The sequence below is a fragment of the Stomoxys calcitrans genome, chromosome 1 (assembly GCF_963082655.1).
Source record: "Stomoxys calcitrans chromosome 1, idStoCalc2.1, whole genome shotgun sequence".
NCBI lineage: Eukaryota > Metazoa > Arthropoda > Insecta > Diptera > Muscidae > Stomoxys > Stomoxys calcitrans.
In genome coordinates, this window is record NC_081552.1 from 271,027,015 (window position 1) to 271,055,014 (window position 28,000).

General features: G+C 36.6%; 1 protein-coding gene across 1 annotated transcript; it reads right to left on the reverse strand.

Annotated features, from left to right (window-relative positions):
* Nucleotides 1-29: 29 nt before the first annotated feature.
* LOC106095835 (DENN domain-containing protein 5B) lies at nucleotides 30-28,000 on the reverse strand. Its single transcript, XM_013263229.2, has 16 exons — nucleotides 27,314-28,000; nucleotides 21,287-21,396; nucleotides 20,992-21,162; nucleotides 20,690-20,928; nucleotides 20,344-20,633; nucleotides 18,473-19,478; nucleotides 13,295-13,501; nucleotides 12,564-12,744; nucleotides 12,129-12,501; nucleotides 4,071-4,200; nucleotides 3,756-4,006; nucleotides 3,546-3,691; nucleotides 3,352-3,470; nucleotides 2,901-3,280; nucleotides 871-1,105; nucleotides 30-806 (listed from the first exon to the last, which is right to left on the reverse strand). The coding sequence occupies exons 1-16, from the start codon at nucleotides 27,744-27,746 to the stop codon at nucleotides 617-619; spliced, it is 4,461 nt and encodes a 1,486-aa protein (XP_013118683.2). The 5' UTR covers nucleotides 27,747-28,000; the 3' UTR covers nucleotides 30-616.

Here is a 28,000-nt window from a genome sequence, read left to right on the forward strand (position 1 = left end):
TTACCACTTTCAAAAAAAAAAAAAAAACATTTGTGTATGCATATAATATATTCCAACCTCTTTAATTTTGAATTACAATTCGAATTATATTATTTTTGTAAAATGGGACAAAATAAAACCTTTGCACTAAATTAAATAAAATTTGTATAAAAACAATCTTTGGTGAAATTATTTAGTAAAAAAAAAGCTACCTTGGCAAGTTATGTGTAAAGAACATAGTGGATGCACTTTTCTCTGTATCTGCATAGCTCTTAGACTGCTATCGAGTATATATACCTTAATCTAAATCTAGTTGCCATTCAACTCTAATTGCACACAGAAATGATGCGTAGGATGGATGTATGTAACATGTAGAACATCGGTTTTTTTTGCTTTGGTTTGGAAATGTTACTTCTCCTCCCTCGCAGCTTTGGTTTAGTTATTATTCATATTCGATATATACAATACGTTCGTATATACGATGCTTATGCAATGGACCAATGCACGCAAAGGGAAAACATTAAGCTATCGCATGGCTGGCTCTTATTTTGAGTTATTTTTAACATACATGCACTTAAGATCTACTTTTAAAATGAGTATTTTGTTATAGAGATTCGCATAGTTGAACATATATATCTTAACACTGTGAGGGAATGCCTTGTGTTATTGAATTTTCCAATACTATATGACAATCGTCGAGTGGTTCCAAAATTTGTATTAAGAATGTTAAAAGGTTTTTTCGCCGCAAAAAACTTTCCTCTTCATACATTTCCTGTGTTACTTTCAATTCGGACATCGGTTTGATCATGCGCGTTAGCAAATGCTCTCTGTGTTGAGAGAAAAAAGGGCAAAAAAGTCATGGCAAATTCATAAATTGAAAGCAATAGTTACCTTAAACTCAAACATATCAACAGCTGGAACTTCCCATCCTTGCCCAATGTATTGCCAACCTTATTAATTTCGTCTATAAGTTGAATATAGTATCGCCAAATGGCACTTAATTCTCGACGTTGGTGATCGCCAACACTACCCCCACTTATAGAGGAATCCAAACTTGATCCGGTATCGTCAAATTGCTGTTGCTGTTCTTGCAATAAACATTGTTCGAACTGTTCCCTTATTTTACCTTAAGACAAAAAGATATGGATTGGTCACTTTTGTATTATTTCAGTAATAAAATGATCAAAAAAAAAAAAAAAAAAGAGCAAAATCAATTAAAATACGAGTACATAATTTACCTGTTTGTGCTTTCTCTTTTTGATCTTAAAATCTTATTTTGATTCCATTGCGGGATATTGTCCGGTTATAGACCATTTCGTTCAATGCTTTCTATTCAAAGAATAGCCCAGCAAAGAACTTTCAAAAAATAAGGCAAAGAAAACAATATCATGCAGATTGCCGGTCAAATGCTTTTAAGCAACATCACACATTTTGCCTTACTTTTGAAAGTTCTCCGCTGTGCTATTCTTTGAATAGAAAGCATTGAACGAAATGGTCTATAGCCGGACAATATCCTGCAATGGAATCCAAATAAAAAAGTATATAATTTACTTTAATTGGCTATGAGAGAACATTTCTTCCATTAGCCAAACTTAGAATAAACTTACAAGCGCCCAGATTTTCGGCTCTCCTTCCACAATCTCTGACACCAAGTTTCGTGATGACCCTCACAACTCGAGTATAAACAACATACTCAGAGCTTAGGCCAAGGAAACGTGGAGCATACATAATATTTTAAATACGACTACGTCTCTTTACATTGCATATAAAACAAGTGAAAACGTGCTAAGTTCGGCCGGGCCGAATCTTATATACCCTCCACCATAGATCGCATTTGTCGAGTTCTTTTCCCGATATCTCCTTTTTGGCAAACGAACGATAAAAGCAAAGAATTGTTATAATATTGGAGCTATATCAAGTTATGGTCCGATTCGGACCATAATTGATTTAAATGTTGGAGACCATAGTAGAAGCCAATGCCTAAAATTTCAGTCAATTCGATTAAGAATTGCGGTTTATATGGGAGCTGTATCAGGCTATAGATCGATTCGGACCATATTTGACATATATGTTGAAGGTCATGTTGCACAAAATTTTAGCCAAATTGGACAATAATTACGCCCTTTGGAGGCTCAAGAAGTGAAGATCCCAGACCGGTTTAAATAGCAGCTAAATCAGGTTATGGATCGATTTGAACCAGAGTTGGCACAGTTGTTAGAAGTCATACCAAAACACCCCATGCTAAATTTCAGCCAAATAAGATAAGAATTGCGCCAGCTAGTGTCTTAATACGTCAAGATTCAAGATCGGTTTATATGACAGCTTTATCAGGTTATGGACCGATTTAAAGCATAATTGGCACAGTTATTGGAAGTCATAACTTAACACGTCGTGAAAAATTTCAGCCAAATCGGATAGGAATTGCGCACTCTAGACGTTCAAGAAGTCAAGACCCCAGATAGGTTTGTATGATAGCTACATCAGGTTATGGACCGATTTCAACCATACTCAGCATAGTCGTTGGAAGTCGTAATAAAAAAAAATTGTGACCTCTAGCGGCTCGGATCGGTTTATATGGCAGCTATATCAAAACGTGGATGGATATGGCCCATTTACAATCCCAACCGACCTACACTAATTAGAAGTATTTCTGCAAAATTTCAAGCGGCTGCCTTACTCCTTCGTCTGTACTTTTGCAGACAGACGGACGGACATGGCTAGATCGACATAAAATGTCATGACGATCAAGAATATATATACTTTATGGCGTCTAAGACGAATATTTCGAGGAGTTACAAACAGAATGATGAAATTAGTATTCCCCCCATTCTATGGTGGGGGGTATAAAAATGTAACGCAGCATTAGCAAAACGTTTTCCCTTAAAAAAAAGACACACAAGAATATCATTACTTATACTTACTAAAATAGTCCCAGATGTAAAGGTTCCGCCCAAAAAACCTAGTAGAACGAAAACCACACAGAAAAACGTTTTCCAAACATTTGACCAGACCTTCATCACCGCAAAGTAAATTGGTTAGTGTGCCAACGTCACGATCACGACTTGGTTTATAATGCCATTTGACAATGACATTAACACAGTTACCCAACTTGTGTTGTATTTCGGAAGGTGGTGGTAAATCCTGGCCACGCTGAACACTGGGGCTTCGAGTGCGAGGCGGAGTGTGGTTTGTCTGATCCAACTCTGCACTTTTAACGCTCGTTGAAATTTTTTGACCTACCAATAATCGTTCCGTAGAGTCATCGTCCACTCCTTTGCCCAACCAACGCCCACAAGGAAATCTGTTTTGAAATACACGTACATACATTTTTTGGCATCAACACACTTTCAAAATATGGATCATAACAATTACTTATAGGTGTGTCCAGTAACTTCGTTACGCATCACAACATGTTCGATCAGCCATTTATTTGAGGGACCGGTGTTGTCGTGGCCAATTCGGATTGTTGTTATTAGTCCCAAATTTTTATACTTCAATAAAAAGTAAATAAATGTATATACATATGTTATACTCGAAAGGTTGTCTGTCTGAAGCTTAAGACCTACGTGAAATATAAACTCTAGGGAACCTTTTGGCACTGGAACTTTCTGAGTTTCATTTAGTGTTCCTGATACAACAATCCAAACATTACTTGATGTATGGTATGAACCATATTTCCGAGAGGGAAATATAACAACCCGATAAGGAAGTTCTGAAATGACAGAAATAAAATGGTCACAGAATATAGAGCAATGAAGCTTGTAGTACACACTTACTTGTAGTTGGATACGTGTTGGTAAACGAATAGTAGTCTACAGTGTTAAGCGTCAAAATGTGATACAAAAATTGTTCTTTTTCCTCATCGCACCTTAAAAACGCAGAACGTTTATACAATGAGCGCAACAATGAATCATCTGATAGAAGAGTTCGAAAGTGTCTAGAAAGCAATTTCTTTTCGAGCGCCAATCGAACCCAAGCTCTAGTATAACCGATCTGCGTTTTAATATCGGCCATTGCCATAACATTTCTTAAAATAAATACAAATTAATTAGGCATGGACAAAATTCTGTTTACACCACCTTTGAACTTACCTCACGTCAAATTCCAAAGATTCTGGCAGAGGACACAACTGTTCCAAACCAACAAACTTATTGCGATCCCTGGATCGACTGCGATTTGGACTGGGTGGATTATCTAAATCACTTTGGAATGTAGACAAATCTATAAAAAAAAGTTTTAGGAAAACAAATCTAATTAAAAGTTGCAGCACAATTTTATATGCACAGTGTGGTTATTTATGGAATTCCATTACATAGAACGAAAAGTATATAAAATGAAATTGGTTAACAAAAGCCGTCTTGAAGGAGAGCACAGAACTCTAATCCATACTGCATTCTTTAAACTTATACTATTTAATATAAATAGTGGGTTTTTTCCAATTATCCTGAAAAACATAATAATTTCCATATTATTAGTTTTCTTCAATTTTGTTGTATTGCATCGGCTATAGGTCCATTAAAACACAATTATTTAAGGTTTTTTTCTTCTATTCTTCTCCAATATCTCCGTAGACTACGTATTCAGCCCAATTCTGAAAATTCCCTGGGAATAAACTCCCACAGAATTAATTTTTGCCTCGAATAAAATCCTCCTATTCTGATTGAATGGGGAGAGGAAAAATTTGGGAGAGGGAATTTCGAATTTTCGAAAACAGCTGTTTTGCTTTAGCTGTTTTATTTTGGCTAAAAATGTTACTATAATTTTTTCGAAAAAAAGAACTTTAAAGGAAAAACAACCAAAAAGAAGTTATAAAGGTTGTAAGAAAGTTTACAAGCATGTATAGTGTTGCTTTTGTAAAGTTTGTTTTACTTTTTGTATTTTGATAGTGCACAACTATGGCCTACAGTCTATCACGAAATGTCTGTGTGTTAACAACTTTCCGTCCTCATCCAACAATCGTTGGCTAAAATGAGATGCTTTCAGAGTGATCTGGTAGAGGTTGGCGTATTCCCTTGCCAAAAGGAGTTAAGGTAGCTGAATCTATCGGATCGTTCTTGAGCAGAACTACGTAAGTGAGTAATATAGAGGTTTGCTTCGACTACGTCGTGGTGGTCTGCCTGATACGCTGCTTTATGTAAAGACCTACATTTATGCAGCTAGAACTTGAATATCTAATCGACATTCCGGGCGGCGGCCGCTATTCTTGTTGGTTGGGACGGCTGTTGGACAATGGATTTATCTATATCCCTGTGGCGTAAACGTTGCCAAATGCGGCAGTATTCTTTAGTGTAATATAATAAACAGACAGAAGACTTCTTGCATTTCGACCAAACGCTATCTTGAAATAATATAAAACAATATTGGGCCGATTAATTCACTTTCTATGGCAATGAAATGAAAATCGCGAGTTTTATAATAGAAGCTATATCAAAATCGAAACAGATTTTTATGTGAAATTCCCCTGTCATGCCAAAAGTCGTAAGATAATCTGATTTGTTAAGTTTCGTAAAGGTCGGTTGGTAAATTTGCTAAATAAAAGCTTAACTCGGATAAAAAAATGTATGAATGGGATCTACACATAAATCTGAACCGTCTCTGGATCAAAGCTAATGTCCATTCAAAATATCAAGATGATTCCATGAAAATTGCGATGCGCTATTAGGTCTGTTTGCGCACTTCTCTAGTAAAACTTTGCCGTTACAAATTTGCAGGAGAGTAACCACAGCCTTTGCTATTTATTTGAACGAAACAATCGCAAACGCAAATTTGACCATGAACGTTCCATTCAGAAACAGGGGCAAACTTTTCACACATCAATGAGTACTGTCCAATTCAATTTAAGGTCGGAGGCCACCGTAGCGCAGAGGTTTGCATGTCCGTCTGTGATGCTGTACGCCTGGGTTCGAATCTTGGCGAGAACATCAGAAAAACATTTTTTCAGCGGTGGTTAGCCCCTCCTAGTGGGAGGTACTATGCTGTGTAGAAACTTCTCCCCAAAGAGGTGTCCCACTGCGGTTCACCGTTCGGACTCGGGAATAAAAAGGAGGCCCCTTATCATTGAATAAAACAACTGGTTTTCAAAAAACATCTGTTCGATGTTGTAAATTGCTGCTGGAAAACCCTTCAGCAGAACTTAGCAATCTCTCAATTACCAAACTCTCAACATTTCACTTGCTCTCACGCATTTTCTTCTGATAACAAATACACCAAATTTGCATAAAGTTATTCTTAACGAACCAAATGTCTTATGTCAGACAAATAAAATTCTAAAGTCTTCCAAAAAGATCTTACTGAGTTCGTTCCGAATTCTGTTCGACATTCCGAGGGAATTTTTGTCCCGACAGTTCTGAAAGAATTTTAAACGATGTCTGAACGTCCTGTCATTTTTTTACATTTTTCTTCCGATAGTTCGGAATTCTCAAGGACTTTTGAACTCCGTATCGGAAGTTTTTGTGATTGGGTTCAAATCCTGAAGAGAACGTCAAAACATCATCCCTCCTATTTCTGGAGACATTTGTGAGGCACTATACTATGTAAAAACTTCTCCCCAAAGGAGGTGTCAGCGCGCCGTTCGGACTTGGCGAGAGCAGATTTCTAATTCTATCGTAGAAGAATTCTTTTAGAATTCGGTTGGAATTCGATAAGACAATTGGGAATGTACATTCGAATTCTAAAGAATTTTATTCCAAAATTGAATCCGTATTGATTAAGACTTAATAGAATTCTGTCAGAAACATCAGATTTACCTCCGACATTTCTTTCCGAAGTCATATTAACAACTCCGAACAGACTTCTGACCGAATTTTGAACGTTTGGTTTACTGGGTTGTTGCAAAGAATCAGTAGTTATTAATCTATGTAGTGGAAATGTCATTGGAGGCCACCGTGGCCAAGGTTTACATGTCCGCCTATGACGCCGAACGCCAGGGTTCAATTCACGGCGTGAAAATAGGCAAAATTTTCAGCGGAGGTTATCCCCTTACTAATGCTTGCTATATTTATGAGGTATCCTGCCATGTTAAAACTTCTCTACCAAGTGGTGTCGCTATGCTGCACGCCGTTCAGACTCGGCATAAACAAAGAGGCCCCTTATCGCTGAGCTTAAACTTTAATCGGACTGCACTCATTGATATTATATTATTATTGAAAATGTAGTATATATTATTGAAAATGTAGTATTTAGTAGTGGTAATTAGCTTGATAACTTGATAAAAGGAGATGTGGAAATATTGATATTTTGTCGTCTGATGACGTTAACGCTGTACACTTAACCACATCCTTCTCCGACATGAACTACCAAATATTCTATGTTAACACTGGTACTCGGCCGAGGACCTGCGTTATTTGTCATAAAAATTTACATTTTATATTTTCCCCAGAGTTGTCAACGACGGATGCAACAGTGATGGTATAGCATACATGGCATCACTTTATCTACCTTTCGACTCGCCGACACCGCTACCCACGTCAGAACTGCAACGGATGGTGAGGAAGGCGAACCAAGCAGGAAATGAGGTACTAATAGGGTGCGATGCGAGCTCTCACCATACTTCGGGGTTAGTACCAACTTTAATAAGCTGGGCCAAGCCCTAGCAGAATTCTTGCATACTAACAACGTAATAACACTTAGTATTGGTAATGCGCTACCTTTGTTAATAGGTTTTAAATTTGACAAAATGTTTGGAAAATCTAATCGATGAGATTCTGGATTGGAGGGTCTCCATGGAGCTCTCCTGCTCTGACCATCGCTTCATTAATAAGTTAATAAGTTGAAAACTAACTGAAAAAAATTCAGAAGACTACTCAAAAGAAGACTTGGGCAAGATAATTTAGATTGTCCAAGCAAAAAAGACACTGATGACATTTGATATTTAACCAGTGGACTCTGATGAAATCGAAAAACATTTAGATAGTTTGGATGTGAATAAGTCGTCAGGATATAATAAAATTACTGCTAGAATGTTATTAATGAGAAAGTTTGCGATATCTCAGATACTAAGCACGATTTTTAATAGAATGTTACTGGAGTCAAGTTATCCAGATGTACTTAAAGTTCAATGAATTATACCAGTACCAAAGTCGAAGGGTTATGTCGGAATCGAGGACTTTAGACCGAGTTCAATGTTATCTGCGATAGATAAGGTCTTTGATAAAATTATTTTTGCGTAATTATCTGCATATGTAGATGCTTATAATTTGCTGTTGTAAATTCCAAATTTTGCCCATGAACATTCTACTAAGGAACAGGGGCAAACTTCTCGCATACCAATGAGCGCAGTCCGATTTAAGCTCCGAAAGAGAAAATGGGCTTGGTTGGGTCAGATTATCGTTAAAGAAACCTAAATATTGAGAGACTAGAGTTTGCTCGATCTAGTAGAGGAAAAAATCCAATGCCCTGCAGAAGACGGATTTTGATGTCTGAGAGACAGTTTTATATCGGCAGCATTCGTCTTTGAAATAATTTACCACACGATATTCAATGTATCATCATAGCAATTACATTTAAAAACCAGCTTTTGCAATTTTTCTTATAGAAGGGTATTATTTCTCTTTTTCTTTACATTTTGCTTCAAAATTTTTGTGTAGTTTAAATTTACATACGGCGTGTTATAAATCTTTTGCGTTCCTTCTTATTTATTGTGAACCTTTCTCTGACCCCCTCCTTTGAGCTTGTTCACACAGTTGGACGTTGAAAGAGTAGTTCTTATAGTTTTCCTACAAATTGCTATGGAGCTTGTTCACTAGCTCGGATCGTAGGGGGATTCTTCCCTTTCGCGGAAATTCCCCTACAACCTCTCATTGGCCATGTTCGCTCAGCCGGACTGTAGGAAGATTTCTTAAGAGCTTTTTATCTTTTTACACCTCTCTTAAGAGCTGGGTAGTTTGAAGCCAAAACAGAATGAACGCGTTGAGCTTTGGTTTTAAGCGTCGCATTGCAAAAATGCAACTCTTTCATCAAAGCAACGCGGAAAAGTTTAAAAAGTTTCAACTTTGACGCTTATAGAGATAGTAAACTTATGTACAAAGGATTCCAGATGCTTATGTATGACGACAGGTTTTATGAACAGGGCAAAAAGGGCATGCCGATGGGGTTTCCATTATCGCCGATTGTAGCAGACATATTCATGGAGGAACTACTAGACAATTGTATTGATAAACTGACAAGCAAACCGCGATTTTTGACAAAATATGTAGATAACATATTTTGCATAATCGACAAGAATGAAGTCGAAAACACACTCCGAATATTGAATTCATTCAATAAACAGATCCAATTTACAATGAAATGCGAAACAAATGACATGCTATCCTACCTTGACACAGTAGTCCATAGGAAAGACAATAGATTAAAGCTCGATTGGTACCAAAAAGAAGCAGCATCCGGAAGATTCATTAACTTCTATTCGAAGCATCCAAGGAGGATAAAAATCAACACTGCCACACGCGAAGAACAAAAAGGACACGGATACGAAGGAACTTGCACCAAGAATTTATAAAAGGACAACATATATTTCAGGCTTTTCGAAGAGATTTGGTAACTCCAACATTTACAACAAGGACTCGCACCAACTGGCACTAAAAAGCGGCAATACCGTCAACAGCCTATTTAGCAAGACTAAAACCAGGATAAGGAAAGAGGGAAAGTCGAACGTCGTATACCAGGTAAGCTGCGATGGGGACAAGCCCAACTTATGCTCAATGGCATATATTGGCACTACAAAAACTAAAGGCAAGAGTTTCCGCGCATAAATCGGATCAAAAGGCAAAGGATAAGCCTCGCAGCCAACTGTGCAACTCGAGGACATGTGCCAAATTTCAAGGAAGTCAAGATAAAGGGTGATTTTTTTGAGGTTAGGATTTTCATGCATTAGTATTTGACGTGGGATTTCAGACATGGTGTCAAAGAGAAAGATGCTCAGTATGCTTTGACATTTCATCATGAATAGACTTACTAACGAGCAACGCTTGCAAATCATTGAATTTTATTACCAAAATCAGTGTTCGGTTCGAAATGTGTTCATTCACCGTAACGTTGCGTCCAACAGCATCTTTGAAAAAATACGGTCCAATGATTCCACCAGCGTACAAACCACACCAAACAGTGCATTTTTCGGGATGCATGGGCAGTTCTTGAACGGCTTCTGGTTGCTCTTCACTCCAAATGCGGCAATTTTGCTTATTTACGTAGCCATTCAACCAGAAATGAGCCTCATCGCTGAACAAAATTTGTCAAAATTTGAACACATTTCGAACCGAACACTGATTTTGGTAATAAAATTCAATGATTTGCAAGCGTTGCTCGTTAGTAAGTCTATTCATGATGAAATGTCAAAGCATACTGAGCATCTTTCTCTTTGACACCGTGTCTGAAATCCCACGTGATCTGTCAAATACTAATGCATGAAAATCCTAACCTCAAAAAAATCACCCTTTATTAGCCCAAGAACCTAACTACAAAAGAAGATACACATTAGAAATGCTGCACATAATTAACACCCCAACTGACGAATGTATAAACTACAAAACTAACTACAAAAGAAGATACACATTAGAAATGCTGCACATAATTAACACCCCAACTGACGAATGTATAAACTACAAAGCAATAAAAAATGCCGAAATCTGTTTTTAATGATTTTACATGGCCTCAAGCCGAACTATCCACAAAATTATGAACGAAAAACTTGACGAAATTTCACAAATCAAATTCTCTGTTGACAAAAATTTCAAACTCCCTAAGTAAGGAAATGTGTTTGAAATAGGACAGATTTTTGTTAAATCCTATAAGCCAGCAGATTTTTTTGATTGAGAGTAAGCTTTTTATTGCATTTACGTTTGTCTATAGGTCATTTAACATTAATTAGTGGGCCTATTGTCAAATTCGTACATTGTTGATTTTGTATTCACATTAGACACATTTTGTTAGCCCAAAAACAAATCAAATAGCGTTAACCAGCAGATAAATAATTTTTGGGTATTTACTCATCGCCCATCTCAAATTATTTCGGATGTGTTTTAGTATTGCCAACGTTTAAATACAATGCATTTAGCGGAAAGAGCGTTTTTTATACAAAATCTATCGAATCCGCTAGATTGGTAAATAAAATACCCAAATGTTTCTCAGTTTAAAATAACTTTTTGTGCAATTTTTACATATATCATAAATGAATAAGGATGTATGTCCCGATTGTGACCAGAGACCACACAACACCTGTTTAACTGCTCAGCCAGACCCACTCCACTCAGACCCAAATCTCCCTGGACGCACCCCATCTTAGTCGCGGAGTTCCTGGATCTCGATGCTCAACAGCATCAAGCAGACGCAAGATAGAACACAACAAACTACTACAACAACAACAACCCTATAACAACATTTCTTTGCATATAATTAGGTATTTCTAAGCGTCAAAAATTAAATGAATACAAAAAATTCTTTGGAATACAAGATTTTTCGAAAAGTAGCACGAGTTTGCAATCGATTGGCTAGATGACCGAACATTACATTATCGCGAAAACTCGTTTTTCGTCTGTGGGATTGACTTCCGGCTAATATCCTTGCTACAAAACTATGACCTTCAGAAGTTTGAGACAGATGTGAGTAAAAACTACTCCCTTTTTCCTCCCTCCCAATCCGGATCTTTCATTCGCCAAAGCATTGTACTGAATATGAATGGGGGCCCCCTTATTTGTTGATTATATTGGGTTGCCCAAAAAGTAATTTTTTTTTTAAAGAAAGTAAATGCATTTTTAATAAAACTTTGAATGAACTTTAATCAAATATAATTTTTTTTACACCTTTTTCTAAAGCAAGCTAAAATTAACAGCTGATAACTGACAAAAGAAAGAATGCAATTACAGAGTCACAAGCTGTGAAAAAATTTGTCAACGCCGACTATATGAAAAATCCGCAATTACTTTTTGGGCAACCCAATATATATACATTAAGTACAGGATGTAACCAACCATATTAATTAACACAAGTTTAACCCTCACATTTGCACACAGTATGTGGCAAACTGAATCTGAAGAATTTTCTAAGTTATGCAATGAAGAAGTTATATGTATCACTGTAGATGTCGGAACTTCTTTTAACCTTTTCTGTATGGATGATAAATATTTAAAAATTACCTCAGCTCTTAGAATACTTACAATCCATGCGCTTTCGCATAACATTCCACGCCAATGTGGGAGCTGCAACGTAATTAGTATTTATTCCTCCAACCTTATTGCCTCCCGATGCTTTTGGAGACAGAGTACTGGAATTTAAACTTGAACTGCTGCTATTCGGGTTAGAGTTGGAAGAGCGACTTTCTTGCAGTTCAATATAGGCTTGCAAATGCGACCACAATGCTGATTTGCCCTGTTTCGACTGCAAGCCATGAGACCATATTTTTTCTAGCAAATCGCAAAGAGACGCTATCAGAGTATTTTCTTCAATACCATCATTTTTATTCAATCCTAGCGCCACAGCTTCAGTGCCCATTTTCTCCAGTAACATTCGTTTTGTTTTACTTTTAATATCCTGAAAGTATGATTCAGGTACATTACTCTATAATGAAATTAATTTGCAAATATGACAATAACCTTGAGTAATCTCTCCACGAAAGTCCAGTTAGCTTGAGCTATTAGTGCAGGACTTAGTTCAGTATTGGTAAGATTTGCCGAAAGCCGATTTAATGCAATGTTTGTTGTAGGTTTCTGATCGAAGTTGATTTCTTTGGTTCTCCACTTATTGCCGTTTTTTACCCGTCTCAAGCTATTTCCTCTGTGGAAAATAGAAAATGGAGAAGGAGACAAGAAAAACTAATGTGTGCCACCTTTCAATGCTAACAACAAGCACTGTAGAGAAAAACATGCTACAAATAAGATAAACTTGCGAAGTACTCAGAATATGTATGGATGAGGATCATCGTTCTTCCCACTCAATGTCTGAGAAAAATATGACCTTTAGAAGTGCTTTTTTTTAAATATTTATTCTATTTTGTATGTTTTTGTACAACATAAAAGTTAAGTGGAAGACAAAACAAAGTTTAAATAAATATTGTAAAAATATATAACATATTACTGAAAAATTAATAAACTAGTGGCTACATTTGGACCAAAATAAAAACTAATATTTCTAATAACTAAACCGAAAATATTCGATTCAAAATAATATCGTATTGCATTAACATAAATTATTGTACAACATTTTTCTAAAACATGGCTATACACAACATATAGCCCAGCTGCTGACATTCTATTAGTATTTCTGGTTTGTTAAGTTGAGTATAATTATTTTGAGATATATAGAAATATGGAAAAGTTTAATCTACCTCGATGTACATTCTTGATTCAATACTGTCTTCTCAAGAATGGGAAAGCTGCGAAAGTAAGCTGCCCGATTGGATAAAATTTCACTCGGCGGTGTTACTTCAATATCAACGCAACTAAGCCGTTTTTCAAAAATCTGTTGGGCTTCTTGACTAATCACACAGGGTTCATAGCTGGTGGCGCAAATCATGTTTTCTCCATGGCGTTTTCTAAAATAAAAATTCAGTAACATTTGGAAAATTTGTAAGATTCGTGAATAAATCAAATTAAAAAATTAAATATATGTTCACCAATTAGTTGGAAAATTTAAGTCGGTCATTTCGTCTTGATTAACTCTATTTAAAATTGTATACCCCAATGACGACGAGTCTTACGAACGTGTATGAAAATTTAATAGGTTTAAGCAAATACTCTAATGTATTATTGGTTTTTGTTAATAGTTGAAAAACCGCCCAACTATTATAGTAAGTTCATACAGAGAAGAAAAAAAAAATACTATAATATAATATCACACTGCGTCGTTTCTTGAAAAATTTCATTGAGGAATGTTAGCTTTAAAGAAACCTTAGTCGTAATTATTAACTCTCCGTAAAATAACAAAGAAGGCTTTTCCGGTTAGTATGTGAAGAAATGATAAAAACTCTTAGATCATTTGGAAGAGATGTTCTTACTAAGAACGAATATGCAATGTATGGGACGAACCTTGGACTCATTAATAAGTAAGGGCGCCTGGAATGATAAACTACAAAAGAATCCGGCAGAAAAAGTGGTGAATGAAGTCTGTAAAATTTGTAAATTAGGAATAAAAGCCAAAAGCTTACAAAGTCGGAAATTGTCATAAATCGAAGAGACTAACGGTAAGGTACTACTCTATTAATTGTCAATCTAACTCTGATCATGTTTGAAGCGGATGTACCGGAATAAACTTCAAGGCAGTACAATATGTGCGCCATTACTAATGAATGGACTGGCTTTATCTTAATCTCCCTCGGCAATGCCATATCAGTATTATACAGCTGACGGAGTGCCAAGCCAGTGCGAGAGGGAATTCGAAAGATATGCTATGTCTACATTGACACTCCAACATATATGTTATGATGCACTATTGTTAGGGTTTATTTTTTCTTGTTTTATCTGTAAAATGTTTATTCAATATATATATTTTTTTTTGGTAAAAATTCAATTTTTATTTTTTGACATTATTCAGGGCTTTGTTTATTTAGCACAATTTAGGCGTTTATTTGCTTTACATATGCTGTGACCAACTCGTTTTTGTTGCAAATGAGTCGTTTTGCCCTTATAAATTCTAGAGGAAAAACGAGTCGTTTTCAAAGCGTTTGGTCAAAAGGACTTTGGCCTAAACATAGTATTATGGCTCGATTATGGATGACTACCATAGTTCAATTGCGTTGTCGGTTGACAATTTTACATTGCCATTGTCAGTTGCTAAAAATTGGATTTTTTCGGCAACCAATTTTTTGTAGTTGCTTTTTCAACCTTAGCATTTTGCGTGCAAAACCATGAAGTCTAGATCCAGATGTAGATCTATATACGGATATTAAATATAAAAATAAGATACTATTAATAAAATGTATTTATAAATATCACGTTTACATTTTACAATGTCCACCAATATTTGGAATTTATCCATTCTATGTCAACATCTGGCATTTTTCTACATTCCACTATTTCAACGCAACATTTTTTACAATAAATTTGTTTTACTTTAAAATTAAAATAAAAAAATTAAATTTTATTTAGAGATAAAAACCACGCTTCTAATTTTCTATATATTTTTTTTTTGTCTAGACACGCCACTTTGTGTATATATGTAATAGAAGCGAAACATATCATTGACTCGCATTGATTCGCACTGCGTTCAGCATTACATATGTGTAAAAGGAAGAAAGATTTTTATAAGTCAATACCATGTTAAATTGGTCTAATTTAGGTCTACAATTTTCTGTGTTCAGTGGCTGCTTTGAAGTTAATGCATTTTTTGTGTGGATTTTTCTTTTATTTATTAAATTTTCAGTAAGAGTATTGAAAAAGTATTCGACTAAAAAAAGTAAGTTAATTTGATCTATTTTTGATTTTTAATATTCGAAAGAAATATAAAAAGAGAAACATCTACGCGGTTTTGCTTCCCACTGTATAAACTAAAAGTTCACATCCTTGAAACCTTTCATTTTTTATAGACTCGAATCGCAGCCGGTCTCTCCTGCAGCATCCAAAAGAATTTATCTTCAAGGGATTTACTCTAGCTTTAAAATTGGCATAAACAGAGTCGTCCTTTTGATCACATATCTAGAAACATGGTCAACAGTATTGTGACATATTATACTATAGGTAATAGTTGAAACCGGATAAAATAAAAGCCCACCTCTGCATTCGGACTCAACAATAATTATCGTCCCAATTTAGTCACGCAAAAAACTATAGCAATCGCCCCTTTCTGTATTGTACTATAATTCCTTTCAGATTTCGTAGGGGTCCTAGAAATTAAGGCTATCTGTAATTTTAGCCCATTTGGATATATATGTGCCCGCCATACCTTCGTTTGAAGCATCAGTCGACAGGACCTTAGGGAGTTAAGGATTAAAGTTTATTTTTTTTTTTAAATGTTATCGGGCGTCCTCCTGAATGGCATGTTCTTTCTCAATAATTCATGCAGTGAGGCCACCAAAGTTCGCAATGAATTTTGAGTAATAATTCAGCATTTCCAGAAACTCACGGCCCAGAGACAAATCCTGCGGAACTAAATTGTCGCTATCGGCTTTATGCCAAAAGGAATACGTGTCATTTTTAAAACTCCCATATACAATATGTACGTGCTCTAGGCATATAACATTTGAAATAAAAATAGTTTACCTGCAACGAAGTAAACAACTCAAAGTTTATTTTACATCTACCAATATTCATTAATTGCCGATTTTAATCGTACATTCAATTAAAAATTTTACTGATATCGGACCTATAAAGGAAATTGTATTATTGATTACCAATTTTGCAATTTAGATTTATGATAAGCTCAAAAATACAATTAAAGTGGTTATTGGCTCAATAAACCATACATTAACCATTAACGTTAAATAACGTTTTTACTGTTTAAATAAAAAAATTGATATTTTTCACATTAAAAAAACATTTTATTTCATTGGATTAAATTGCTTATAGATCATGAAAAATATTGCCAAAAAATTTTTATATTTTTTTTCTTAATGGTCCCAGCCTACAAAAAAACGAAAAATTTTCGATTGCATTTTGAGTCTCTCTTCGTTGTTGGCGACACTGTCTGTAAAGAGTATTTCAAGTTTTGTTCCCCATTTTTTTGTGTGAACTTTAATAAAACAAGTTTGCCAAAAAAATCGTTATGAGAGATAAGGTGCTTACACAAGCAACTTGCGCTTTAAAAACAATTGCTAGAGAGAAGTATTCGTTATTGAGAAGTTCGTTATGGAGGCGAAAAAGGATTTGAAAAAGTTGTGTTTTCAAGTTTTATTCGTTATAGAGAAGTTCGTTATAATGAAGTTCGACTGTAGTATCGATAAAGTCTTCTGCTGAGCCGCCGTCACTCTCCCGAGTAGCATCATGCCCAACATTCTTGCAATTATATCACTTGGTTTATCGTTTATCGACATTTGTCGTTTTGGTGGTTCTCCCATCCGGAATGAGAAAACTTTTTTTAATTTATTGCTGTTTTCTCTAGAAGCAATCTTATTCTTCTCTTTTTTATCCCCCTTTTTGGTCCTTCTCGTTGCTCGGCTATCATTTCTTTTAACGTATCTAAACTCAATATTTTGTAGAGATTTGGGCTTTGATTCTATCGTCAGGGCTTTTTTAATGTGGACTACAGGCTTAAAGTTTCATCCTCCTTATAAAGGTGTTCAAAGATTTGTCCATCACACCCCGTAACAAACTTGTTCAGCACGAAACTCTCTAGCTGGTTTATATATATTATATTTGTAGATGCAAATTTGACCATGAACATTCCATTAAGAAAAAGGAGCAACCTTCTCACATATCAATGAGTGCGGTCCGATTAAAGTTTAAGCTCAATGATAAGGAACCCTTTTTTATAACCGAGTTCCAACGGTGTGCCGCAGTGTGACACCTCTTTGGGGAGAAGTTTTTACATGGCAAAATACTTAAAAAATGTCGGCATCATTAGGAGTTAAACTGCCGCCGAAAATTATTTTCTTATGTTCTTGCCAGGATTCGTACCCAGTCATTCAGCGTCATAGGCGAACATGCTAACCTCTGCACTACGGCGACCTTTAATATTTGTAATAAGCCTTATTGTTGACCCCAACCCTAATAATTAACACATTTGAAGTCTAAGAATTAATATTTATCACGCCATGTACCATCATTATCCAAACACGCCTAGTAAATCGTGGAAAAGCGAAACGGTCGGTAGGACGGCGAAAATCCTATGGGGGATCCAGATCCAGAAGGAGGTCCGTATTGGTATCATAACGGGACACATAGGAGTACGAGCTCACTTATGTAAAATCGGTGCGGCAAGTGACAGCATGTGTAGGGCATGCGGGGAAGATGATGAGACGATGGAGCATTTCCTTTGTATTTGCCGGGCTTTCGCATCCAACAGATACCGGTACTTAGGTGGAGACACAATATCAGACATGAACCAACTTTGGGGAGTGGCATTGAAAACAATTAAGGATTTTGTAAGTAGCACGGAATTCCTAACTTAAAATTTCCTTTTTAGAGGTTACTTTATAGTTTTTAGAGCGCACTACAAGCCGATTACTGGCTTAGGTGTATGTCCATAGTGGCATGGGGCGGATTAATATCTGCACGTTCAGCTGTATAACTAAATACATTTTCTAACGAAATTATCGCTAAATGTTTATATCCACTCTCCGCACAGTGGGTCGCTGATGCTGTTTTTTGAGTTGAATTTCTATTTCAAAAAACATCAATAGCGAGACTCTGTGCGGAGCTATAGGCATATTTTAAATAAGAGAAAAATTACTTCTTAGTTCAATTTAAATTGCTGTCTTTTTAAGACGTTTGATTATTATAACTTTGTAAGCTTTTGTTTATGTGAAATACTCGTATGTGTGAACAACCAACATTGACCTCGAGCTAAATTATTCATTAAAAAGTTCAAAGTTAAAGGTCGAATAGAACTAATTCGTATGAAATAATCTTACCTTAAAAGTTTAACTCTTTGATCAAAAATTTTAAGATTAGCGTCGGGGTCCTCCTTGTCCCATACAGAGAGTATTTTGTTATCCACTAAAGTTGCAAACATTTGAGATTCTAAAAATCGAGATAAAAATGGTCTATGATGCTCCGGCTGGTCTGATAAAAACGATGATTTATCAAAATTTTGCAATGTTTCGCGATTGCTTAACCATTCCTCTCTATCTTGGTTGGGATAGATAACGAAAAATTCGTAAGCAAAAAACATATGCACAAAACGATTTAAGAAAATTTCACGCAAAGCATTGTTTATTCGGAGATCTTGGTAGTATTTCTCTTCTGATGATAACTTTGGTTGTTGCTGTTTAATATCTTTGTGGCGAGATCGAGTGGGTGATGAAGGAGCCGCACTATCAACACAATCCGGCGATGAATTACGGACACCTTTCTTGCGAAGAAAGTCCGCGATACGTGGCACATGGTCAATTTTCGACGGATGAGCGACCAAAGGTTGATAATGTAAATTGGTATGTGAATTATTTTCTGGGGAAGTGCCAAGAGTATAAACGGTTTCCTGCAGTTGTTGGAATCGTTCCTTACTACGCCGCGCCGCTTGCAACCCGCTTGGTAAAGTGCAACTACTTATCATAACATCCTGTTCGCGAGATGAATATCCATTTCTCAAACTTGGTTCATACATTCGATCGCGCTCTATCTCAAATTTATCCAGTATTGAAATAATTTCAGCCATGAAGTCCATTTTATGGGGAAATGCCGGCAATTCTTCGGGAAGTTGTATGATTTTTTTGTCGATGTCTACGAAGCAAAGTGTTGCTTCGGAGCCAATCTTGTTGGCAGCTTCGCATTCAGCGTGAAGACCCATAACAAAAGGTACTGGCGCATCTAGAAAATGGTGCAGAGCTGCCGGTAATATTGGCGCATAAACATGCGGCCATACGAAAGGAAACAAAATGGAAGTGATGCATTCTCCAACAACCATTAGTTTCTGGTAGTCTATTAAAAAAAAAAAAAAATAACCATTAAAATTAAATGTATAGAAGTAAATAAATAAATTTACAAATGAAAAAAACCAGTAAGGAAAGGCAAAAGTCGGGCGGTGCCGATTGTAAAATATCCTACACCTATCCTATAAGTACAAAGTGGGAGCTATATCTAATTCTGAACCAATTTCATGGACCCCGGTGGATGTTTTCAGATGGGTTATTAAACAATCCGTATCAAATTTCAAGCAAACTCTATGGATATTGTGGTAGTCGTCGAGGAAATCGTTGCGGATTTTTTGGATTTTTTGCGCTTGAAGGGGCTCCAGAAGTAAAAATCGGGCGATATACATATATGGCAGCCATATATAAATCTGGACCGATTTCTATGAAATTCACCAGTAATATTAAGAGTCATAAGAAAATCCTTCCTGCCAAATTTCCAGAGAATCCGTTAACAAATGAGCACTTTATTGCAATATTTCTCAAAATCGGACAAACATATATATGGGAGCCATATCCAAATCTGAATTAAATTTTTCCCAATTTCAATAGGCTTCGTCTCTACGCCAAAAACAATATATGTACACCAATTAACCTAGACAGACAGACAGGCGGACGCAGTTTAATCGAATCAGAAGTGATTCTGAGTCGATCGGTATACTTATCAATGGGTCTATCTCTCTTCTTTCTGGGTGTTACAAACAAATGCACTAAATTATAATACCCTGTACCACAGTGGTGGTGTAGGGTATACAAATAAATAAAGGCAAATATTTTGGATAGTGTGCGCCATTATCACATGAGCATTTTAATGGAAAAAAAACAATTAGAATAATCATCTAAAATAAAACTCTGTAAGATTGATAATAATTTACCATTTGAACGTAACAGCACTTGATTCTCCAATAATACACACGTAAGAAGTTGTATAACGCACTCAACTCCAAGGTACGTAAAAAGTAATCGAAGCGAAAAATCAAGCAGCGGTAATTCCGACTGTATTTCAGGTCGTTGTAATGTTAAAGCTATGGCTGGCAAATGTGCTTCCGGAGGTGGCAAATAAATTCGAATAGATTTACCTGGTTGGGGAAGCATTACTTCGTACAATATATTATACACATATGATTCGAGACTAATGCCTGGACCCGGTTGACGAGGAAGACATCTGGAAAAAGCAACTAATTAGCTCATCGAAAATTTGCGAAAAACAACGAAACTTACTTGTACAAATTCTTTAAGAATACCTCTGCGGCGTATGCATATGGTATCTGACATATTAGCGAAATACTTTTTGCAACGTAGAGTTTATCCTTGGTAATATCATAATAACTTTGCGCCGATTGTGGTGCTTGACCTGCAACTTTAAAATGACGAGGCAAAGAACGACTTACAGGGCTATCCTTTATACGTGATAGGGAATGCGTCTGTTGGCCATTGGACAACTCAGTAATGAACATGGACTGCAAAGACAATCTCTTTCTTAAGCCGCACACATTAATAGGAAAAAAAAACAATTAATTTACTTGTAATGTATGCATTGCACTGCATATGTTGCGGTTGCGTATTTCTTCATAAAACACTAAACTAAAACCATAACAACGTTTTCCATCCTCTCGAGTTGTTGCAAAAGAATGAAACTTCGGATCGAGGTTATGCTTTTGAGTTCGAAAACGTAGTCCTTGTGGCAAAGAAAGCTGGATATGAAAACAAAATATGATGATGTATGCATGTATCATTGCCAATATAATAACCAAAGATCTCTGAATTAAGCCTGTATATTTAAGGAATAAGTTTTACTTCATGCAATGAGGAGCCTACCATACAAACACCATGTGAATCAAAAGGGTTCCACGGGACATTTTCTGGATAATGGGCCAATGGTTTGCTTTTGTAAGCTCGATCTAATGGTGAGCAATGTAAATTATCCCCTGAAAAGAATATATACGGATAGTTTTAATCATAACTATATTTCAAAATATTTTTCATACATATATATTGTTTTTGCATTACGTAATTCAAAGCCACATGATGCCGATTAGAAAAAATTTCATTGAACAACTACTCTTGTGTGTGAAAAACAACTTATTTTTTAATGTTAAGATAAAATGTCTCTTCTTTTTTTTGGTCTTAAAATCTAATTGAGATCCCATTGCAGGATATTGTCCGGGTATAGGACATTTTGAAACTCTTAGAAAAGTAAGGCAAACTCTGTGATGTTGCTAAAAAGTATTTGACCGCCCACCCGTATCGCAATTTCCGATTCGCCATGAATCTTCATCAGCAGGATCCGTCAAATGGAATGATGGTGCTTTATTTACCAACCCAATTAGCACACATCTCAATTTGAACAGGGTTCTTAAAGACTACTTGCTGCACAATCGCAATAGAAGACAAATAAAATCTTACTTCCCTTATTGAAATCAAGCGTATCGAATAATGCCAATAGCAACAAACATACACAACTTGCCCAACTTATTTGATCTCTGAAACTGTGATTAGCCAACGGCTGATGGTGCCAGCGCTGTTATGCGTATAGCCAGTGATACCTACACCACACACTTCTTCTTTATTTCTGACATATTCGATGAAATGTCATATTTAAATATAAAAAAATAAAACGAATAGATTAATGTCCATATTCCCAAAACTTGTTGCGGTTTTAAAGTAGGTTTATTTGACAGATTTCCTCAATAGAACTGTCAAATAAACCTAATTTAAAACTGCAATAAGTTTTGTGAATATGGGCATTAATCTATTCGTTTTTTGAATAGTTGATATTAACGTTTTTTAAATGAATACATACAATGTAAATTATTAGTTTTAAATTTGTACATTAGAATCAACAAAAAATGTTTGAAGCTGCTTATGTGCCTGTATGTTCCTTGTCTTCAATACATCCTTGACATCTTGCGGGTATATGCCTAGTTTACATAGGGTTGTGAAAAGTTCATATCGGTGGTGGGTATTTACTAGACTACAATCGAAAACAATGTGGTCGATATTTTGAATCGTATTACAGTCACATAGTTTAGTAGCTGATAAATTTATTCTATATAGATGTGAATTAAGCTGGTTGTGTCGTCTGTTAATGGTGCTGCTTGGCAGGAATGTGTCCTTAAACCATGGTGAAATGTTGACCTTAGGTTCTATTTGTTAGAGCGTTCTTCCGTACACTCTGGAAACCTACTTTAGTTGTCATACCTCTTTTCCTTGTTTTCTATCGCTCTGGCTCATATCTCTTTTATTTTATGGTTGTTAGCAATAAGGTCTGCTCTTTCGTATTCTTCTGTACCACAATGGCTTGGAATTCATTAAAAATTGATACTATTTTGCCAGCTGTGAGTAGCTCAAATAATGCCTTTTTTATCTTCAAGATGAATGGGTGGTATTTATTCTGAAAAATAAATGTATTGCCCCAAATGATGATCGACTATCTGAAATTATCAAGAATTTTAGTTTTGTTGAATTTAATGCTTGAAGAATCGCATACGCCTCTGCTGTAAAAAGCGTGGAAAAGTTGGTAAGTTAAATTACTTTTCGGCTTATATGTGTGGATATCAGAAGGCGGATGTCACGTGTTGGTGTGTCTTGGATCCGTCTGTATATATATATATATATATATATATATGTTTAAAGTCTTTCCATCTTCCAACTTTGGATGTGAATCATAACATCATTTCTAAGTTTTTGTTGCATTTGTTAGATCCATATCGGGTGTTTCTAAAACCCTTGTTTAAGAATGTTTTTACATACTTTAAAGCTGCATGATTTGGTTGGGAAAATATTTTGTTACCAAAACTATTTCCTAGGGATGAGAATCTATCCGGAAGGGGTAGTTCGGTGAGTTCGAAGCTAACAACATGTGTTGAATACAAAGCTCTTATACATTTGTATTGAATCCTTTGAAGTGTCAGAGAACGTGTTTCGGGCAGTCTTGAAGAATGACAACTGCGAAGTAAATCTTTAGAATGTTTTGGGGGTCGGAACCCCGCGTTACACCACATAGGGACCGCGAGGATATTTACAACTTGATAGCAGCTGTGTTTAATGTTCTTCACATGTTCTGTGTGATTAAGGTTTTCATGAAGAGTAAAACCCAAAAAGTTATATGTTGAGGCGTATTCTATACAATCCCATGGAAGCCGGTTGTACGTACCGGACTGACCCGATGTAAGTCGATTAAATTTAAGCTCGATGTGGCAATATCTAGATTTCTTTGTATTTCTCCCAAGGCCATAGGTCATGGTGTGATGTACAAAATTACAGCATCATCTGCATATGCCAGGAATGTTGTAGTCAAATCACGGAATATGTCGTTTAGGTATATATTAAAAAGAATGGGACTTAAGGTAAACCTTTGAGGAGTTATCCTAAAAGATCGCCTGCTACAACTTTAATTGGCGCCAGTAAAAGATTTCGGAGAATACATCTGGTATGATCCGAAACGCCAATTAGCTCTACCTTTTGTATCAGTATGTTGATGTTAACCACTTCAAACGGGTTTTTAATATCAGAAGTACTACGTCCGATGCAAAAGCTGTTCTGATTATTATTTAGCTTTTTATTGCCTTCTAAGGAGTGTTTTAGTGTTTAATAAGGATTTAATAATTTTTTCGAAAATTTTTCTTAGACACGAAATTAGGGCTATTGATCTGTATGACGTTGGTTCTTGCGGTGGTTTATTTTTCTTTAAAACGGGAACAATTTTGAATTTTCTCCTGTTCTCTGGAATGTAGCCTGTTGTCCAGATGTCGTTGTACATCTGAAGAAGGGAGTGTTTATGCCCTGAGCTAAATGATTTAATAGGACCATTACGGATTTCGTCATGTCCTGGGGCTGTATTTTTTTAAAGTTTTAATTGCTGTTTTAAGTTCGTTGTAGGAGAAAGGGGGTCATAGTTCAAATCCAGAATACCCTGAAACAATATGGGTTCTCGTGTAGCTCCGGAGGGCCGGATATATAGTACATGAAGAGACAAGTATCTGTTCCTTAATAAGTTGCTTTGCCGTTTTCCATCCTTTGAATTGCCCCACTTTTTTCCAAAGATAAGCCGCTGAAATGTCACTATTTATCTCCTCACAGAACTGTTTCCATCCTGCTCTCCGCTGTTGTCGTAGAGCTTAGAAATATGTTTTACAAGTGTCCTCCAATTGCTTGAGCTTCTGTCGGGGTGATATTTTTCTAATCTTAACACTGCTAACCGTTGTTCAGCTGTAGTTTTTTTGCATACTTCATTCCATCTGGGATCTGGGTGTGAGACGAGTGGATCTTGCTTGGCAGTAAAACAGGTGAAGTGTGGTCCCTGGTCACAATCGGGACATACATCCTGCACATTGGCATCAATCCTTGCTCTGTAGAAATTGAGGCGGCTGCATCTGCCGGATCGTAATTGAGCCAGAACTACACTCGTTTGCCGGGGGAGGTTAATTTTTTAGGTGCAATGGAAAGAGGTCGTTCTCCAAGGACCACATTCACCCGGTAGCTATTCATCGCATCTACTACCGTGTCTGTGTTTCCCTGTTGTGGCGCTGGACCTCACGCTCTCGATCATGTCGATCTACCGTAAGGCTTCTGGGCGGTGGATTTCTATCCACAAGATAATGATTTGAATGGTGTTTGCGATAGCAGCCCAGACGGTATTTCTTAGACTGCACATAGTTATGTCTTCGCACGGGTAGGTTCTTTGTCTCCTGATAAAGGTTGTCCACGTGAGAACTGAGGGGACAGCCCAATGCAGTTCGAAGAGTGGCATTCTGACAGAGCTGTATATTATTCCACTGCGTGTCACAGAGCTGACAGGACCACACTGGTGCTGCATAACTTACTACAGAACGGCTCATTGAATTGTACATGGTCAACAAGGTTTCTATGTCAGCACCCCCTGTGCTGCCGGTAAGTGACTTGAGAATCTTGTTTCTACTTTTGACTTAATAGCAAATTGCTTGGCATGTAGGGAGGATTTGTTATACCCCTTTAATTGTGACACTAAGTATTTTGGGACACTTGATGGTCGGAATTGTCACTCCGCAACCATGGAATGGAGGATAATATCACCCCGCCTTGGGGAACTTCCTGTTTCACTCTACGGTGTTTCGATTTCTTGTCCCTATATTCCACAAACGACTGGCGACCACACAGATAATTCGCGACCAAGCGTTTCAGGCATGGCTGACCGTGCCGAATGCCTTCCAATGCTACGAGGACCGTCCTGTCACATGGCCTGGGCTAATTGAAGCTACGGAAAATTTCTGTTTTCTACCACATTTACAGTCAATTCTTCCACTTTTCATGCTTCTAATGCTGTGACTAACGTATCAAAAGAAGATATAGACTACTGAGCAACATTGCAACCACCCAACGTTCCGAAAATGTTTCTCTGCTTCAGGTTACTTTTTTGTATTAATAGCGCACAACAAGCCGATTACTGGCTTAGATGTATGTCCATAGTGGAATGGGGCGGTTTAATATCTGCACCCTCTTTTCAACCTAACCTAACCTAACCTTCTCTGCTTCAAGTTTCTCGAATACAATTTTTATTTCAGATATATGGTCAGCCATGGTATTCTCCATATTGAATACAAATATACTAAAAATTTTCCTCAAAATTCTCACACTACTACCAAGAGTAGCCTCCTCATGATGCGATATTAAAATATTCCATGATTCCCTCATCGTAGTAGTCTTTCAGATGAGCAAAAGTTGGTTGTCCTCCACAGATAATACGATTAATATTCTGGCATTTTCGTAACTTTTCTCCCATTCATTATTTGCCCAGGAACTGGCTCGATAATACATTTCCAAGCGCCATCTTCTCTCCCTGTCTTATACTTCCAAAGATGATAATTATCAGCTAGATGTTAAACCTCGTAAACGATGTCTTGACCAACAACGATGACCGAAAAACTATTAGAGTACGCTAATAAATCAATATTCCAAAGATTTGGTAAAAGAGAATGAAAAATATTTTATACAAATTGAAAAAGTATGGATTCAAAGAACAATTATTAAAAATGATTGTTTACAAATTAAAGTAGTAATGTTGAATTCTAACAGATCAAAGTTCACGTGCTCCCGTTTTTAAGTTCATCAGAAATTAAATAAAGCGACATTTAAGATTTAATTCACACAGGAGCTAGACGAGGGTCGCCACCTCCACATGTGGCTACAACGACAAGATTCCAGAATACGTTATTCTTAATACGGTAGATATCCGAGGAGCAGAGTAAATTATTTTTATATGTTCGAAGCAAGCATAATAAAATAAAGAAATTCTCTCTTATTATTTAATATAATGATAAGGATTTCAAACAACTTTATTATGGCTTTGGAAAAGTTTGCTTTTTTAGGAGGCGAGAATTTATTCGGCAGCTCGGTCAATATGGCAATGTGAGGGCTCTAATACAACCCACTGCTAAAAATTTCAGCAAAATCAGGCCATAGACACGCCTTTTATTAGCCAATAAAAAGGGCAATAATGGTCGGACTTAGACGGGCTCTAGTTATCATTGCCATTTTTTCCTAGCACAGGGTGGCTATAAACACCACACGGATGAGCTCCGATTTGTATGATGTTCATCGTCATAACGAGAAGCTCAGCTGGGAGCTGCCGGGCGCGTCCGTAGGTTGCGTATAGCGGCAAGTTTCGTATACGGAGAAGCCGAAAGTGTAGTCGCAATCAATGAGCGATATCGAGTGGAGTGTCTCAGTGAGATGTCGGGCGGCACCGGCACTTGCCTAAATACTGAGTACGTATGATACTCGATATGATAAGACGAGTTATTGGTGGCTTTAAATAACTAATCACGAACACAGTACTAGCCTAGATGTAGGACAGAGATGGCTTACCTGCAAAGCGATCAGGCTCCAAACCAGTGTCTAGGTCCAAACCACAAATCACAAAATAGTCCGCAAAACGAGAAAACTGTGGATCCTTTTTCATTTGACGCATCTCTGCCGATCCACAAACATCCTGCGTTGTTGGGGATGTTGGCGAAGATGAAGACAAGGAACTTGGTGACGTCGGATTACCCGAATCGTTGGCAAGACTGGGTGAGATATTCTTAGAGGGTGATGTATTACTAGAGGGTTTAAGTTTTCGCATTGCCACAAATGGTCTGCTCCCCACATTCTCACTTTCTATTTCATTGTTTTTATTGCAGACATTATTTTCTTGCGGTTGGGACGTCTTAAAATTTTGGTTTTTAGCTGTCGACGTGGACGCTGCTTCGACGGAATCATTTTTGGTCAAACATTTTGCTTTGACTACATGATCCGACATGTTTTTGTTATGACAAAAAAAGACAATACACAATACCACAATGCCTATCTACACATGTATGCAAATATGAATATATATTGTCAATTATTTTCACAAAATTCCTTTCGAAAACCAATTTGCAAAAGAAGTGCAGAAGTGGTAATTGAGATAATACCCCCTTACGCTTCACTTAGGGGTTATGGATTTAATTTTTAACTCAAAAAGTCGAGCCCTATATTAAAGTTAAACTATAAAGTCGATTTATTCTAGGGATC